Source organism: Labeo rohita, chromosome 10, assembly GCF_022985175.1.
Source record: "Labeo rohita strain BAU-BD-2019 chromosome 10, IGBB_LRoh.1.0, whole genome shotgun sequence".
Classification (NCBI taxonomy): domain Eukaryota; kingdom Metazoa; phylum Chordata; class Actinopteri; order Cypriniformes; family Cyprinidae; genus Labeo; species Labeo rohita.
In genome coordinates this window covers 17,123,338-17,136,129 of record NC_066878.1, presented here as the reverse complement: position 1 = coordinate 17,136,129, position 12,792 = coordinate 17,123,338, and the positions used below count along the sequence as shown (strand labels likewise).

Here is a 12,792-nt window from a genome sequence, read left to right as displayed (position 1 = left end):
CAAACAATCCCAAATGCGGTTGTAAATGATCCCAGCCGAGGAAGAAGGGTCTTATCTAGCGAAACAATCAGTTATTTTTATTTAAAAAATACAATTTAATACTTTTTAATCTCAAATGCTTGTCTTGTCTCGCTCTGCCTGAACTCTGTGTATTCTGACTCAAGACAGTTAGGATATGTCGAAAAACTCTAATCGCATTTTCTTTTTAAACTTCAAAAATCATTTCAAAATCATCCTACATCACTGCAGAAGCTCTGACCCAGTCTTTGCAACGTGAACATGCAAAGAAGATCAAACACCCTTAACAAAAATGGTAAAACAGCGATCTAGGACGATTTTGAAGTTGAGGGACAACATAATATGAGAGTTTTTCCAGCATTCAGCATTTCAACAACTGTTATGAACCGGAAAAAAACAGAGTTCAGGCAGAGTAATACAAGACGAGCGTTTGACATTAAAAAGTATATAAATTGTATTATTTTTATGAAAATAACCGATCGTTTCGCTAGATAAGCAATGTTGTTTACAACCACATTTAGGATCATTTGAAGTTACATTTAAACTGCATTTTGGAAGTTCAAAATTGGGGCACCACATCAGTCCATTATATGGAGAAAAATCCTGAAATGTTTTCCTCAAAAAACATAATTTCTTTACGACTGAAGAAAGAAAGACATGAACATCTTTGATGACAAGGGGGTGAGTACATTATATGTACATTTTTGTTCTGGAAGTGGACTTCTCCTTTAAACCTTGTTCTCCAAAACTTAAGTGAATAGATTTAAATTTAAATTAAATTTTGCATTTGATTCTACCAATGTTACAAATGGGATTCACTGTGCTTTTCACACTGTTACATGATGTTTTCAGGCTGGTTAAAAGTTGTCTGGTTGATAAGTAGTGATTCTGGACTCTGGTTTTTGTAGGACTTCCTCACTGTTAATTAGACCAACAAATGAGATTGAATAATTGAATATATATGATTACATTTAAATGCTCTTTTCACTTACTCCAAAAAGCTGGTGATATAGTCCTTGCTGCAGGCCGACCAGGAGAAGGGGTTGGTGTTGGCTGTGATATGGGCGGCCATCAGCTTGGCTGTCTCGTGACCTTTGGTCCCGCAGGAGTTCCCGATCCCATCGTGGTTCATGCCGAAACTGTGAGACAAGCGTCAGATCATGAGCTTTGATGGATCATGTCAATCACATCGCCCACCCCGCACACAAGCAAACAAGCTCGGGCAGCGCTGAAAGATCAGGAGCGGAGGACGTCTCCTTCAGCTAAGCTGTAAAGAAAGGCTCTCTCTGGCTCGGTAACAGCTGTGAGAAGAGGACAGATGGGTCAAAGGCCAGAGGCAGTCTGGAGCTCCGAAGGAACGTGAAAGTTGTAATCACCACCCTGATCCAGGCCTGTCAATCAATAATTACACGTTTGAGCAGACCTCAATCAGGCAGTCATCTCTTAATGAACCTGGCCTGCCTTTCCCCCTTCCTCCAAACTGCTTTCATCTGCTCACGGGCCATCGGCGTACAAGACTGCTGAAGCATTCAGCCACATTCCTTGCCGGCAACTCCACAAATACATCATTTGAGCCGTGCAAATTTTGTTCCCTTACATATCTGTCTGGATATTGTATGAAAAAGTCAGATCACCTTACGGCGAGACCTCGAAGCTTTCGTTGTCGGCCGGGGTCTATCCAAAATCAGCGCCTAATGCATATAACATACCCCCCACCACATCACACAATTCCTCTGTGTTTTTCTAAGGCGCACATTTATGACATTTCAACTCTACTCTCAATATAAATCAGCACGGGAGAAACCTTCCCCACAAGAAGCCGGGGCTATTTTTACAACTGCTCCACAACAGAAGCAGACGCAAGACATAATAGAGGAAATTGCCATCTCGCTGAACTTAGCCGAAAAGCTACATAGACCAATAGATCATGGTTATTTTTCTAAGCTTTCAGGATAGGGTTCATTTGTCCAGACTGTCATTTGCATAAAGATGTGTGTGTATGCGGTTCACGCTTTGCATTTTGGCTGGAGGAATATACGTAGTAATGGCCACAATAAAACCAATCCAGACACACATACACTATGAGATGTGAAAGCGTCACATGTAGAATACTGAGCAATTTTTCAACCACAAGGGCTTTAATAGAGTCCTGACCATCTCATTAAACATTCAGGGGTGAATTCACTGAACAGTTGCACCACTTTTGCATGATGTATTTGACTTGCTACCCGCAATCCAATTTAGCCACTAAATTCTCTAAAACAGGTGTCAAATAAGATCAAGAAAAAAATATATAAACACACAGTTGAGTTCAAAAGCTTTCAGAATATGGCAAATGTTAATTATTTTACCAAAATTATGAGGGATCGTACAAAATGCATGTTATTGTTTATGTAGTACTGACTTGAATAGGATATTTCACATAAAAGAGATTTTCACAAGAGAAAATTGTATGATTTTGAGATCCATCTTTTCACACTGAGGACAACTTAGGGACTCATATGCAGCTATTACAGAACTTTCAAACAGTGCTTCAGAAGTGCATTAAGAGCTGGGGGGGGTAAAAACTTTCTTGAATTTGAAGATCAAGGTAAATTTCACTTTTTTGGTCTTCTGGTAAACATGTAACTATATTCTGTAGCCTCTGAAGGGCAGTACTACATGAAAAAAAAAAAGATATTTAGGCAAAATAAGAAAAATGTACACATCTCCATTCTGTTCAAAAGTTTTCACCCCTGGCTTTTAATGCATTGTGTTTCCTTCTGCAGCATCAGTGATTGTTTAAATCTTCTGTAATAGTTACATATCAGTTGTCCTCAGTGTGAAAACATGGATCTCAAATTACACAGTCATTGTTGGAAAGGGTTCAAATACACAAAAATGCTGGAAAATCAAAGAATTTGTAGGACCTGAAGGACTTTTCTGAAGAACAGCGGACAGTTTAACTGATCCCTCTTATTTTATTTTATGTTTTTTTTTTTTTTTTAAACATTTTGCTGATTCTGAAGTTCTAATGTAAACTTTTGACCTCAATTGTATCCACCTTATTTTTCAGGGAGGAAGTAAGCTGTTTTCTGGTAATGTGTTAGACATCCGGTTCATAATCCGCCATAGGGAAATAACGAGAAGAATATCAAAGTGCAGTAAACGGTAAAACTGTTTGCACTACAAACCAGTGTGTTCATAATTAAGATAATACATTAAAATAATATGGTAAGACACACCACACAATATATATATATATATATATATATGTATATATATATATATATATATATATTAACATTTTCATAAAAATTTCATTACAAATTGTACTTATTTAAACTTGTAAGTTTCTGATATTTTAAGAGATTTGACTTTGACACTTGGTCATGAGGGGTCTCCATGTATCTGCATGTTGGCTGCACCACATGACCTTTATTTGGCAAAAAAAAAATCAAATAAACAATTTTATTAAAAGAAGATTTTCTTGAGCAATAAAAATTTCATTTTTTAAAGAGGCTTTTTCTTCATTATGATATTAAAACATTGAGTCATGGTGCTCATACAGGAAAAGTGAGTTTGAATCAGGCTTGCAACATCTTTTTCTCACTTTTTTCCTGTCCTAGGTATTTGATTCTGAATATAAGTGCCAAAAATGTATATAAACTCACTGTAAGAAGACAATTTAAATGGATAGTTTAGTCAAAAATGACAATTCTGTCATCGCTTGGTCACTGAATATACAGTCATTGACTTCCATAATTTTTTTTTTTCCTCCATGCTATGGACATTAATGGCTACCATCAGGTGTTTGGTTACTCACATTCTTAAAAATATCTTCTTTTGTATTTAGCAGAAGAAAGAATCTCATCAGGTTTAAAATAACATGAGGGTGAGTAAACAATAGCTATGCTTCCATCACCCTGTTTTAATGCGCATTTTAAAGTATCGCATCAAAAACGAGTGATGGAAACGCCAAACTGAAAAAGTAAAAATTGCACATAAGTTTTTACGCTCGCTATAATCATCTCCCAGAACTGCCTTACATGACTGTGCTATCAAACAGCAGGCATCCACCTTCAAAAACAAATGACCACATTTTTGTTTCATCTGCTCACTCTGAGGCACAGTCATTTATTATCTATGAAAAAGATTATATTCAGTGGAATCTCTGACTTTTCTTAGTGATATTTAGTGCCAGTTTATCAGGAAGTGAAAATTTTGTTCTCTTTGACTCATTGAATGGAAACAGTGCTTATTCGCAAATGGGGTTCAATTTAAGGTTCAATTACTTAGTAAGCAATTGTTATAGTGATCCCGGACTTAGCAGACACCACTAATTAAAAACAATTCAAATATATTATCATACATGTCTATAACATGAATGTTCACATTCATCCAAAAGACCAGACAGGAACAGAGAGATAAACAGAAAAGAGAAAATGTACTCACTTGTGTCCGATCTCATGTGCAATAGTGAAGGCTGAACCAAGGCCTATATCTTCATTAATACTACAGCTCCTCTCTGGCTCACACATTCCAGCTACGGACGCCAAACCTGACCGCACACACACACACACACAAAAAACACACAGACACGAGGTCAGGTCAAGGTATAGAAGTGCTACACTGAGTCACCACCATAAAATGAGATTCTTCACATTAACCTCGACACCACTGAACTTGGAGCTGGTGAAAAGTTTATGCGAAAGTTTTTTTAAATCACCAGGGGGTGGGTCAACACTGACGGCTAGACGATTAAATAAAAAAACAACTGATGTTGTAGCTGGAAAATGTCTAGACAAGGGGGTTAGATTTATAAATTTCTACATCTGGTAACAAGGGACCACCTAGTAATTCAAGCCAGAGCTCGGAATTCAAGAAAACACATCACTTTGTGCCCCTAAAATATAGATGTTTTTATTATTCAAGGTTTCAGAGTTGCAAAAGGAGCAAAAGAAATCATTGTTTTTCTAATCCTGTTGTGTTTGTTTTGTTCCAAATGAGATTTACTTGACAATTTTTGGGTATTAATGCAAAACCCAAATAAGCTAAAATTTACTGCTGACAGCGATTTGGTCCCCGGCCTACAGGGACTAGGCTTTCGGAGAGGTTTGTACTTTTTTAAGCCTTACGTTGCACTGTCATTTTCCTTGCCATAAATAAACAGGCCTGTTATTTAATTGGTATGGATTGAAGGAAACATTAAATCTACTCTCTCTTTTTATGTAGCAACTTTTGTTGCAAACCACCTCAGTGTGGCAGCACTGACATAGAGCACTTTGAATCTCACAAAACTTTCACAAATCTTTCTGTACACTGACTACATAGGAAGTATGATGAATGAAATGTAAGATAAGAACTGACTGACTTTGAACACCCTTCATAGACAGTAAAGCAAACAACACTCATAAAGCATAAAAATATTTTTCTGATTTTCTGGATAAAACGAGAAAATGGTTGCTCTTTTTTTTGCATTTACAATAAATGGGGCTTTTTAGCATTATTTTTAATGCAAAAAAGTGAGCACAAAAGTACCAAAACAAAATGCAAAATGTACTGGTAATTTTCTGCCAGTGCATAATTTTATAGGCATTAACTATAAATTAAAATATAATGAAGTGCAAAATTCAAAATACAGGTATAACACCTTAACAGTTATCTATACAGAAATGTCCTTTATTAATATAGCACTTTGTTGCCTATTGTAGCAGTTTTTTTTTTTTGTTTTTTTTTTTACGGTGTACTGTACCACTTGTGCTATATATTCCACGTTTTCTGAAGCAATAAGATAGCTAACAAACCAACATTTCACTCTTTTAATTTCCTAAAAACAAAGGCGTAATTGAATATGTATTACAAAAATATCAGATGTTCCTTCCTGACAAAGAAGAAGATGGAGCAAAGATTGAGTCTTCACAGTCTCAAAGCCAGCTGCTTCTGTTAAGGGGAGGGGGTTCCCTTGAAGCTATGAAGTGAGGAAAGGGGCTTTTGCAAAATCCAGGTGTCTCTTAGTTCTTTTTTCCCTTCTATCCAGCCTGGGAGAGCAGAAAAATTCTCACCAGATTACATCTGTTGGTGATTGGTGGGAGCAGAACACAAAACCCTAAAGCTAGATGCGTGCAGGACCATCTAAGATCCAAGAAGCCTGTTCTGGTCTGGTTGGATCAGACATGTGGTGGGTAGTTTATCTGTGCAAACACAAATGCACAGACCTCAGTTTTTAATTGAGTCTTGGATCAGCTTAGAAGTCCCTAAATGTGGGGGTCAATACTATTAAATACATACCACAAAAGAACAAGTAAATTTAAATATTTTGAAGAATGTCCTGTTGTGTCACATTTACTTACAAGACATGTAAGATCCAATGGAGATTTGAGAGCTACAGTGGAAGATTATCACTGAATCATTCCAATTCTGGTCTTTTCTTCTTATACGACACATATGAGTTTATGATACTCTTCTGGTGCTTTTTTGTCCTTTTAAGGTGTCATAAATTTAAAGACCATGTTTTCATTGTATATGGAAAATAGCAGCTTGGCTATTTTAGGGTGCCCACAATAAAGAAAATGTAAAAAATATGTAACACTTTATTGAAAGCGTAAATACAAAGAGTGCATTTCTAAGAACTTGTCAATTTTTTTAACTTGATTTTTAATTAGTTTTTAAAACTTTACTTACAGTCTTTATGTATAATGCATTATACAAGCAGTTTAAATGCATTAATTGCATTTTCTGCATTAAATGCATAAATCAATGTCTTGTAACGCACCTTATAATGCATTGTAAAATCTCATGAATAATTGTAACCACAGTTAAATCAATTCTCTGGTATACTATGCATTTTAAGTTCGGTTATAATTATTTATGACAAGATTAGAATGCATTAAAGCTTAATTAGAATGCATTATACCCTTTAAAAACCCTTTATAATGCATTATACATAAAGGCTTTAAGTAAAGTGCTACCAAAAAATAATTTGGTAATAGAAAATTTCTTTTCTTAGAAATGCATTCTTTGTATTTGCATTGGAACGCTAGAAACGCTTCTAGTAAAAAGAAAAAAAAGTTTAAACTTGATGTGGTGTAACCATCAAGAAAATATTAATAACATTTTTCTTACACATTACAATACGTGAGCATGTGCCATTTTCAAAAAAGCTTTTAATTACTGTTTTTCAAAGCAAAAGTATTTTTACAAATATAATGAATTAATATACAAGTATCATGAAGTTTTGAGAGTTGCACCACATGACATTTTAAAACCTGAACTAACATTACCTTAAATAATACATTTAAAAAAGGTCAAATTGTCTGATATTTTAAAAGTCTGCAGGCATTATTTGTTTATGTTATTATTTTCTGCATGTAGGTTGCACCGCATGACATTGCTGGTTGCACCACATGGCATTTTTATTTATTAATAGGCATTTTCGTTAAAGTAATTTTAATAAAAGATTCTCTCAGACTACCTAAGAATTTAATTCTTTTAATGGGGCTTTCTTTTACATTTTAATATTAGAACTATCACCTTGACATTTTTGACTTTATGCCTCTCCTGAAATATAAAACAAATTTTAATTCTGAAACTAAAGTCATGCTCATTATTAAAGAGATGTATTAATTGCATTTCGGAACAAATTAATAGACATAAATAAATAAATAAATAAATAAATTCACGTCATTGACCCATGATCCACAGAAAAAAGGCAGTAATACAGATTTGGAATGTTATGAGGGTGAACTGCTGCTTTAAAGTTAATAATATAACAGAAGTGTATTGGAAAGGTATAAACCTGACCTCCCTGTGGGCAAAATAATATTAAGGATATTGCACAAGAATATGGAATAGAAGCTTGTGTCTGCTTGGGAACCATTGCTCCAACAAAGCACTTCTGGCCTCTTTATCTTCCTTATCCAGAGGCCCAAACAAGAGCGGACATGCAAATCAAAGACTAATAAGACACCGACTGGAGGCAAGAAGGGTAAAAAAAGAAAGCGATACAGGATGGAAGAGTGGGCCCAGGCTGAGTCGACAGCTCATTGGTGGGGCTTGTTTTCCTAAGCCGAGGGTCGCGTTGGTATTATCCCTGCTCTGCGATTACCCGGTGACCCCCAGAGGGCAACACGTTGACCCGAGATCACGATGATGCCTCTGGGTGAGCGGGGGGTGTTGAAGTGGAGATGGAGGTGGAGAAAGAGGAGGGGGGCAGCAAGGAAGCAGAGCAGATGCCAGGGCAATTAAAGGGACCCGGGGAATGTGACGAATGCGGTCAATCTGTCAAACCACCCCTGGAGTCACAATATTACTTCTAAGATATACGGTTCAGCCCTGGAGGGGGCTGGTTGAGATAAGACGAGGCTTTGACACTGCCTGCAGACCATTTAAGGGGGAAAAAACCCCAGTGTTTGCTTTCTCCTCAGTTATCCCGACTTCTTTAAACATATTAATTCTTCTTTTATCTGTTGTTCTCTGTTATATATTGTATAGTCTAATTTTCTTCACTCCTTTACTTTTTTGGCTAGCCCAGGGGAGGGGTAAACACCTCCGTCCCGTAGCAGACAGGAGTGGGAATGTTTGGAAATGAAACAAGAGACAGCGGCGTCTGTAGAGGCAGGCAGGCTTTGAGCCATGTTTGAGCTCAACGTGAGCCAGGCGGCTCTAATAAAGACAGGGCAGCAAAGTCTTTCTCAATAATCTCACTAAATTATTTGGTACAAGAGGAAAACGAAGCATGTAGCATTTGCCATTTAGTGGCGTGCGTTTAAAGGATTAGTTCAGCCCAAAATGAAAATTCTGTCATCATTTACGCAGCTTCATGTCGTTGCAAACCCATACGAAACTTGTTCATTTTCAAAACACAAATGAAGATATTTTTAAAGGATTAGTTCACCTCCAGAATGAAATTTTTCTGATAATTTACTCACCCCCATGTCATCCCAGATGTTCGTGTCTTTCTTTCTTCAGTTGAAAAGAAATTAAGGTTTTTGAGGGAAACGTTCCAGGATTTTTTCTCCATATAGTGGACTTCAATGGTGGCCAATGGGTTGAAGGTCCAAATTGCAGTTTCAGTGCAGCTTTAAAGGACTCTTCACAATCCCAGCCGAGGAATAAGGGTCTTATCTAGTGAAACGATTGTTTATTTTCTAAAAAAAAAAAAAAATGTATATACTTGCATATACCACAACTGCTCATCTAGCTCGACTATGCAGGTGGAAGTACCGACCCAGTGTTTACAAAGCGAATGTGCAAATAAAGTAAAACAGATTTTACAAAAAAAGGTAAAACAACGATGTTGGATGATTTTGACAAAGAACAAACCACACGTGACCTTTCCAACTTGATAACACAACATGTGAAGTCACAGATACATTGCAAAGCTAGTGCAAGATGAGCATTTGTGGTTAAAAAACGATCGTTTCGCTAGATAAGACCCTTATTCCTCGGCTGGGATCATATAGAGTCATTTGAAACTGTAATTTGGACCTTCAACCCATTGATCCCCATTGAAGTCCACTATAAGGAGAAAAATCCTGAAATGTTTCCTTCAGAAACCTTCATTTTTTGTTTGACCGAAGAAAGAAAGACATGAGCATCTTGGATGACATGGGGTTGAGTAAATTATCAGGCAATTTTTATTTTGAATTTGAACTAATCTGTAAGATCTGTCCCACCACTAAAAGTCTGTTTACCCAAAACTATTCTATCTATTTGATTTGAGACTTCTGAAATGTTATAATCACGTTATATAATGAACAGATTTAATTTAGGCTTTTGTCTTTTTAAAACACTTGGATTAAAGGAGAAGTTCACTTCCAGAACAAAAATTTACAGATAATGTACTTACCCCCTTGTCATCCAAGAGTGTTTCTTTCTTCAGTCGTAAAGAAATTATGTTTTTGGAGGAAAACATTTCACCTTATAGTGGACTTTAATGGTGCCCCCGATTTTGAATATCCAAAATGCAGCTTCAAAGGGCTCTAAATGATCCAGCTGAGGAATAAGGGTTATATCTAGTGAAACGATTTGTTATTTTCTAAACACTGGGTCGGTACCTTTTGCAATGATTCAGGACAATGATTTATAGCTGGAGAAGAATATGAGATAGGAGTTTTGCGACATACCCTAACACTTGAACCAGAAAAAAGTTCAGATAGACCTAGACAAGGTAAGCGTTTGAGGTTAAAATGTATATAAATTCTCTTTTTTTTTTTTTTTTTTTTTTTTTTTTTTTAGAAAATAACCAATCGTTTCGCTAGATAAGATCCTTCTTCTTCGGCTGGGATTGTTTAGAGCCCTTTTAAGCTGCATTTAAATGGCATTTTGGATATTCAAACTGGGGGGCACCATTGAAGTCCACTATATAGAGAGAAATCCTGAAATGTTTTCCTCAAGAAACATAATTTCTTTACAACTGAAGAAAGAAAGAGATGAACATCAAGGGGGTGAGTACATTACCTGTAAATGTTTGTTCTGGAAGTGAACGTCTCCTTTAAACCACTCACTTCACATAGATTTATTTTACGATCTCTTTATCAATGTTTTGAAGCGTCAACATTTTGGGTGAATAGACTTTCAATGAAGGGACAGAAATTTCTCAGATTTTGGTTAATATCTTAATTTGTGTTCCGAAGATAAACAAATTTCTTCAAAGGTGAGAAAATGATGACAGAATTTTCATTTTCGGGTGAACTACCCCTTTAAATCAAAGTATAGTTCGTCTTAGGATACAATTCAGGTACTTACCAAGAGTACCGCAGGGTTTGTTCTTATAGGTACAGATGTCATACCTAAAACAGAAAAGAAATCGAAAGTGAGGTCTTTATATATGACAGGAATTAATCAGGACTCCATGCGGTAACTTTTAAAGAAAACATGAATGGCGTTTGCTTGTGCAAAACTCACTAGCTAGTGAGTTTGAATAGAGTAACACTTTATTTTAATAGTCCACTTTAAACATTCTACAACTACAAGTAACTTTGCAACTGCATGTCAACTGCCAGTCATTAGAGTATTACTAGTCAGCTGTCAAGTTTGCAAGTACATGTCATCTTATTCCATGAACCCTAACCTAACAGTCTACTAATAGCCTAATCAGAGTTAAATGACATGTATGTAAATGAAATGATACGTAGTTTGGTAAACAAAATGATCCAATTATGATATGGCTCATATCTTACCTCTTTTTTCTAATTTTATCATCTACCATGTAAAAAAAAAATCGCACATATTAGCACAGCTCAATATCACATACTAATGTGGACTAAGTCCATAACACATAATCTTACATTAACATTAAGAATTACATTTTATCTGTTCTTGATTTCGCCATGCTCTTATGTTTGAGGTACAGAAAAGTTCAGAGTCTAATATTTACAGGCTACTACTTTTACCTCCTTTAAGCAAGTTTAATACTTCAAACTACTGGATTATAATCAAAATCTATTGACAGCATCCACTATAACTTACTGTCGGTTCGTGCTACTCGCCTCAGCTTTCTTTTTTTGTTGTTGTTTATTTTGTAACCCAAACTCTTTCTTTTTCCCCAGTGGGACTTGTCGTCAGTCGGCGGACATTTTCGACGGCAGGCCTATATGAAAGAATGCCAAATATTTTCTTATTCCCCAAATGGGGCATTTAACACCTCCTGAAAAATATCACAAGCAGTTTGGGCTGCTGAGTCTGGCCAAAGGCAGGCAGCCAGGCTTTGTTTGACATTGTCTACAGCACAGAGGAAAGACACAGTGCCTGATCTGAATCATATTAAACTATCTCAGAAGCTTTGTGTTTTGCGTCAGGGGCTTGAGGGGAACGGCGCAGACGTTATGCACGTATTCAGTCAGACTGGTAGTTGGAAAGTTCCTATCGGCCTTCTATTTTGGTGTCGATCTGAAGATATCCATGCGCTCTGTTTACTGTGGCAGCTGAAAAGGGTCAAAAGAGCCAAAAGATCTTTGAATCTGGAAAATCATACTGGAATATTGCAGCTAAAAAATAAATAATCAAAACAAGGGTTTCTTTGTGCTGCTTTGCACAGTTTATAAGCACGTAAGTTGCTGCTTATACAATTTATACAAATGAGAAAAAATGTAAACTCATTGTAAGATCGCACTCATGTAAAACATTCTTAAGAAAATGTGAGCGGTGCTTGCCTATGCAAAACTTGTCATGATGCCAGGGTTATGAGTGTTTTTATGTGTTGGTATGTAATTACTAAGGTGTTCCGAGTGTCTCTTGCTGTGTAGCTGTGATGTTGCAAGGGCGTTGTTAGGTGGTTAATCAAAACACAGCACCCGCGAGTCTTAATGATATTATGGTCTCTAGATATGGCTCAGAATTCAACAAATTTATCATCATAAGTTCTTTAAAGGGAACCCCGGGTATTAAAGGAGAAGTCCACTTCCATAAGATTTACAGATAACATACTTACCCCCTTGTCATCCAAGATGTTCATGTCTTTCTTTTTTCAGTTGTTAAGAAATTATGTTATTTGAGGAAAACATTTCAGCATTTTCTCCATATAGTGGACTTCTATGATGCACTGAGTTTGAACTTCCAAAACATAGTTTAAATGCAGCTTCAAACGATCCCAAATGGGGGGCTTCAAACGATCCCAAATGCGGTTGTAAACAATCCCAGACGAGGTAGAAGGGTCTTTACTAGCGAAACGATCGGTTATTTTCATAAAAATAATACAATTTATATACTTTTTAATTTCAAACACTCGTCTTGTCTTACTCAGACTCAACTTCATTTTGTCCGGTTCATGACAGTTAGGGTATGTCAAAAAAC

The 12,792-nt window shown here is 36.4% G+C and overlaps 1 protein-coding gene across 2 annotated transcripts in view; it reads right to left on the bottom strand.

Annotated features, from left to right (window-relative positions):
• Positions 1-12,792, bottom strand: part of adamts6 (ADAM metallopeptidase with thrombospondin type 1 motif, 6) — a 101,173-nt gene that overhangs the window by 64,551 nt on the left and 23,830 nt on the right. For both annotated transcript variants that reach the window (XM_051120275.1, XM_051120276.1), the window contains exons 8-10: positions 10,747-10,790; positions 4,453-4,558; positions 1,011-1,157 (exon numbers count right to left, since the gene is read on the bottom strand). In XM_051120275.1, the coding sequence (XP_050976232.1) occupies positions 1,011-1,157; positions 4,453-4,558; positions 10,747-10,790 (297 nt within the window). The remainder of the gene's footprint in view (positions 1-1,010; positions 1,158-4,452; positions 4,559-10,746; positions 10,791-12,792) is intronic.